The following is a 6,033-nucleotide window of genomic DNA, read 5'->3' as shown; positions in this document are numbered from 1 at the left end:
CTCATCATTCACATTAACGCAATTATTTTTGTTTCGTTTCGTTTCGTAAAACTTGTGCGCTTCTAATCTGCTGCTCTATTGTTCCTTCTTCCTTCTTTTTCTCTTTTTTTTTTTTTTTTTTTTTTTTTTTTTTTTTAATTAAAACATCGTTGTTATTGCTGCTATTTCTTGTTGTCCTTATTGTTGTTATATGTTGTATATCACCGATAATATAGCCTCAAGTTCGTTAGCTTCCGCTTCTGTTACAACAACAACGACAACAACTACAACCATTACCGGCCATAATCTAACAACGAATTCAGAATCTGAGGAGACCGATTCAGAATTAACCGATTCCACAGAGAGTTCGCATTCCACCAGCCTTTCAGATAATCAAGATAATCAAGAAGGTATTTCTAAACAAATTGATAAAATGTGTTTAACAGTTATCACTACGATCTTATTTTGATTTTTCTATAAGCATGTGCTTTTACAGCGTTTATTCATTTATTTTATTTTTTTTTTTTCAATTACACAACAATAAGTTCGTCCGATTGAAGATTTTTTTTGGGAAAAAAAAAACTAATTTAATTACATTCTCTCAGTTTTTCAAGCCATATATACTCGTACACTTTTAAAAGATCATTTTATTATTATTATTATTTATTACTTACTTACCTACCTACCTACCTACCTACCTACCTACCTACCTACCTACCTACCTATGTACCTATCTACCTACTTACCTACACCACAGTATTGATACAATGGAAAATTTTTGGTTTGAGGCAGTTTTTCGTATATAAAGATGCTGTTTTGGGGCAGTGACGTCGATTTGTTTCCTATATATATAAAAAAAGGACCCTTAGTTTTATTTATATTGTGCTTTAATTTACAGAATTGCAGATCAAACAACAACAATATATATATTTATATATATATATATATATAAATACATACATATATTCTTGGTATCACATGATTCGAATGCGTCGGCCATATGAATATTGAATACACTCGCATTTGAAATATATACATAATCTTCAAATGTACAGTTTTCATTATTTTCATTTCCGTTTCATTGCATTTGTAATAACATTGCAATTCTCTGCATTGACGTATCTTTGCAGATGAGAAATCAACCAATGAAATACCTGCCGCAGATGATGAGACACCATGGCGTCGGAGTAATAATGTGCCACGCGGGCGCACACTCAATGAAAGTTCAAGTAAAATTCGTAAGTTGTTCATATATTTATCCATAAAAACTTTTCTTATCTTTTTTTTTTTTTAATGAATATATTTATTTAATTATTTTTCAAAAATAATATTTAGAAGTTCCTGATAGAGATGTTAATAAAACTACAACAACAAATAACAGTTCGGATACATCCGACATCATTTTGAGACGAACTCAAAGCTTTGAAAATGATGAAAAGTAAGTACATAAGTCTTTCAAGTTTTCAAGCATTTCATATTTTTAGCTATTTCATGTTATGCCTAAAAATATCTTCAAGAATGAAAATAATTATAATTTTCGTAATTAAACTTTTCATACATTTCTTTTATTTTTTAACTTGAAGATATAAAATTTATTTTTTATGTAGCCGAGTAGATAAGGACCGTGACTACTAAGCCCGCGTCAACGTGCTGTAGGGCTTTCCCATTAGACAGCAGCCACCATCTTCCGACTTCTTTCTATTCCTTGCCTTCTTTCTGACGGTGACCATTCACGAATAGTGGGCGTCCCCTAAGAGATTGGTCATATTCAAAAAAAAAAAAAAAAATCTGAATATTTAAGAAGTAACAACATTATATATGACGATTTGCAGGCTTTAGTGACAGTTTAGGGTTAGTAAAAATGAAGCATTACACAAGAGAACGGAACGTTTTCAGTGTTAAACAATACTTTAAAAATAATGAAAGTTTGGCGGTTTGACAGTTCGCCACATTTCATACAAAGTTAGTACAAATTTCGGTCGGAATATTGATTTAATTTCTGTAAACTTAACTGAAGGAAAATTTTGCAATTTATAAGTAGCGAGAAAACAAGAGTTTTTTTTTTTTTTTTTAAACAGGGGTCATTTTAGGTTATTGTGTATTCTGATCGTTATGTCCTTTAACCGATTTGGTTCAATTTCACTACCAATGTGCATGCAAGAACTTCCAATGCTTTGGCAATAAAGACAGACGATCATAGGAACGGACACGCTTGGAATCGATTTAGAATTTGATGATGATCAAGAATATATATATATATACTTTGTGGGTTCTCTAAGGCTTCCTTCTGGGTGTTCCTGCAAACGTTTTGACAAAAATGGACACACCCCTTCCCCGAACTATAGACAAAAATTGAATATTTTAGTATTTTAATAAGCAAAATTACGAAAATTTAATTTTTTTTGTTTTAATTTGATATATATATATATATATATCTGTATCTATAATATGTATCCATGAAATAATTGTTTTCATTTTTAAGCAAAATATTAACCTGTTAACAATCCTGTTTTTTTTTGCTAATTTTTTTATATTTTTCTTATTTTATACTTTTACAATTTCATCTTCATCAACGAATCGGCCTCTTAATTAAACTCAAAAATGAAAAAATAAATCACTGAATGTGTGCTAACAAAATTGCAATTGGTGCTAAAAAAAATTTAAAAAAAAATAAACGCTTTTATTTTGTTTCTTCTTTTAAATAAAAAATTTTCCAACGTAAAAATAAAAAAAAAAAAAAAATTTTTTTTTTGAACAAAAAATTAAAAAAGATTCTATCAAAAATATAATGAACTACGTGCACGCATAAAAGCCAACTCATGCCTCATAATACCGGCAACATTGCAACAAAATAATAATGTTAATACCGTCAGTAACAATAATCAAAATAATAATAACAACAACAGTAATATATGTAGTAGTAGCATTAGCACTAGTAGTACCACAATCAAGTCCACATTAATAAATCTTAACACGAGTGTTGCTAATTCAACAACAACTACAACAACAACTACAAAAACAACAACAGCAACAACAACAACTACAACTACAACAACAAACTTGAACACAACAACTACAACACAACCCGCCTTCACAACAACATTATGTTCTTCAATCACCACAAATACAACCAATACTAACAGTTTGTCAATCAATAATCCAACAACAAACATCATTCATAATACAATATCGAACATCTTAAGTCAAAATTATGCCGTGCAAAGATCGGCTTCACTTAAAGATCATAAGCAAATATTTCTCAGGTTTGTTTTATTTATTTATTTTTTTTCGCATAACATAAATTTTATTCATTTCTCGCTTTATATTACTATTGTGTTTTTTCCTATTTTAATTTCAAATATAATTTAATTAAATAAAATTCAAGTGTTATTATTTGTGTGTTTCGAAGAAAAAAAAGAAAGAAAAAATGTAATAAATAAATATATATATGTATAGATTGATAATAAGCAATAAAGCACTTTCTTTAAAAATTTGTCAATAAAAATTCACCAAAAATCTCAGCCAATTTTTTCTTAACTTTAAAATATTGATTTCAAAGTCTTTATTTATTTTATCTCAAGAATTTCCTTCAAAAGAATTTTTTACATATTTTACTAAGGCATTTGTAAAATGCAATGGCAAACTTTTAAAAATGTTAAAAAATGATATTCGGTCATGACCGAATCTTATACCCATTTAAATGAAACGAAAACATTTAAATTTTTACACTCACTCAATAATATTGGGTGGGCGCCCCAATAAAATTGGAAATGTACACGGTTTATGTGTAATAAGCAAAAAACACGGAAGGCAAAAGCGTTTACAGGCGGGTCCTTTGACCGGTTTAGATAATTTTCAAATTCTTTTGCAAATTTACCGCCGATACCTTCATTATTGCAAACGGTCGGGCAGAGGTACAGATGGACAGACATGCTTAAGTGCTTTACGATTTTGAAATTGGCCAAGAATTTATTTATATACCTTATTGAATTTTGTGAAGCTTAGGCGTGGTCGATTCTTTCTATTTTTGTACACGTGCTATAGCATCGCCCATAGAATATACGTTCACATTGTTGTCTACATTTATCCGCTGTAGTTTATGAGTTTATGAAACTGAACTGATTAATGAAAAACCTATTTTTGAATCTTTTTGGAAAACAGATCTTCCAATGTTTTGCCTAAATTTGAAGTCGATAGCTTAATTTTTGCGACCAGGGGAATGTTTAAAACGCACAGACGGACATACTTAAATCGATTCGGAATTTGATACTAATTCTGGATTTTTGATGCTTACTTCTGGGTGTTGCAAATATTTTAAGAAAATGAATATACTCCTTGTACTTCAGTGATCGGCGAAAAAAGATCAAGAAACGTTTCTAACAAAAAACCTACAGAAAATATCGGAGCTACGTTTATATATTTATGCGTAGGAGAATTTCTTCGGAATTCCTCTGCGTTGATTTTTTTTTTTTTTTTTTATAGACACACGAACAGAAAGCAAATTAATTGCGTTTAATTTTTGAGCCGAATTTTTGTACTTTTCTAAAAGCACGATTTGTCTGCCTATAAAAAAATTCAAATATTTATTTAAAAGCAAATTAAAAAATTTTGCACACAATTTTTTAAATAGTCTTCTTATAAGCAGAATATTTTACTTGTATGCAAAATTTCAATTCAACAATTGGTGATTGGGTCAGTTAGGAGTTTTTTTTTTTTTTTAATTTCTTATCTAATCATATGTTTTTGCTTTTTTTTGTTTTATTTTGCATTCTTCAACGTAATGTTAAATGAAATTCCCTTCCGAATATTAACTATTTTCAAGTGATTAATTTTTGTTTTTTTTTATTTCTCTTATATAATTAAACAGGAAATCACCGCCTCTTAGTCCTACAACTACTCCACCTACAAGTAATGCATTATCGACAACCTCTTCTATTCATACTACACCGACTACAACTACAACTAGTAATGCGCCCGCTATTGTGAATACAACGCTAATAAGAAGGTAATACATTTTTAAAGGATTTTGTAGGCGAAAAAAAAACCAAACAAAAAAAAAAAAAATGCAAAAAAAAATTTTTGTTATTATTAAATTTGCTTTTTTCCTGATTATAATTACTAGTATTATTATGATTATGATTATTATTATTATTATTATTATTATTATTATTATTATTATTATTGAAACACATCCTATCGCCCACTTTTTTTCATACAGTACAGATTTATTACCTTTTTTTAGTGCACTGAATAATCAAGTCAATCATGAAACGACAAATTCGCCGCAAAATGAAAAGGACATTAATGTTAAGAGATCGAATCATCAAAATCTTAAAAATCAGCATAATAACATTGCTGGTGTTGACACAATTGCTGTTGATGCAACAGTAAAAGAAGCAAAACAAACTACCGGAAATATTATTAAAAATTTCTTCAAGTACTTATATATATATATATATATATATATATTTATATATATATAATTATCGTTTTGTCGCCGCTTTTCATGCATACGCAAAATTAAACCGTGTTCTCATATCTTTTTCGTACTTACCCATAAATATGTATATTTGTATGTGTGGCTTTATGTATATTTATTTATATTGAAAGAGATGCCCATAAAAGTTTAAAAAAAAGAAGTAAATTTTACTTTCTGCCTAAAATTTCATTTCATCTTAATCCCTTTTTCACACATGATGCTACTCGTCTGACATGTAAATGGCTAAACAAAATTTTTTTATTAAAATATGGTTTTTTTTTTTAAATTTTTTTATTGATTTATAACAGAAAGTTTAATTAATTTTTTTATATTTTTGTTTTAATTTATATGTTACTGATATTTTGGCATGTTGCTTGTACGTGCGTGTGCGTGTGCGTCTTTAACCAAGTATCTAATACTTTCTTGAAATGGATGATTTTTTTAAAAATATTTTCTCAATTAACATTTTTACTAAATCCATGAAAATTTATGAAATTATTTAAATAAGAAGTGAGCGTTAAGTCTCCGTAAGAGAGAATAGATTCCTTTTAAGGGTTTAAATACTTTAAATACTT

General features: G+C 28.5%; 1 protein-coding gene across 7 annotated transcripts in view; it reads left to right on the top strand.

Moving 5' to 3' along the window:
* The window catches only part of LOC119645376 (protein phosphatase 1 regulatory subunit 12A), an 81,173-nt gene that overhangs the window by 28,542 nt on the left and 46,598 nt on the right, over nucleotides 1-6,033 (top strand). For 5 of the 7 annotated variants that reach the window (XR_005248653.1, XM_038045563.1, XM_038045562.1 and 2 more), the window contains exons 6-10: nucleotides 216-389; nucleotides 1,110-1,217; nucleotides 1,315-1,417; nucleotides 4,847-4,984; nucleotides 5,222-5,416. Coding sequence is in view for 6 of the 7 variants with exons in the window: in XM_038045563.1 (XP_037901491.1) it covers nucleotides 216-389; nucleotides 1,110-1,217; nucleotides 1,315-1,417; nucleotides 4,847-4,984; nucleotides 5,222-5,416 (718 nt within the window). In the remaining variant the exon portion in view is untranslated. The remainder of the gene's footprint in view (nucleotides 1-215; nucleotides 390-1,109; nucleotides 1,218-1,314; nucleotides 1,418-4,846; nucleotides 4,985-5,221; nucleotides 5,417-6,033) is intronic. The other 2 variants (XM_038045564.1, XM_038045565.1) reach the window with 2 other exon arrangements.

This window comes from Glossina fuscipes, unplaced genomic scaffold (assembly GCF_014805625.2).
Source record: "Glossina fuscipes isolate IAEA_lab_2018 unplaced genomic scaffold, Yale_Gfus_2 1, whole genome shotgun sequence".
Lineage (NCBI taxonomy): Eukaryota > Metazoa > Arthropoda > Insecta > Diptera > Glossinidae > Glossina > Glossina fuscipes.
The sequence above is the reverse complement of the archived record's forward strand: the minus strand, read 5'-3'. Positions and strand labels throughout refer to the sequence as shown.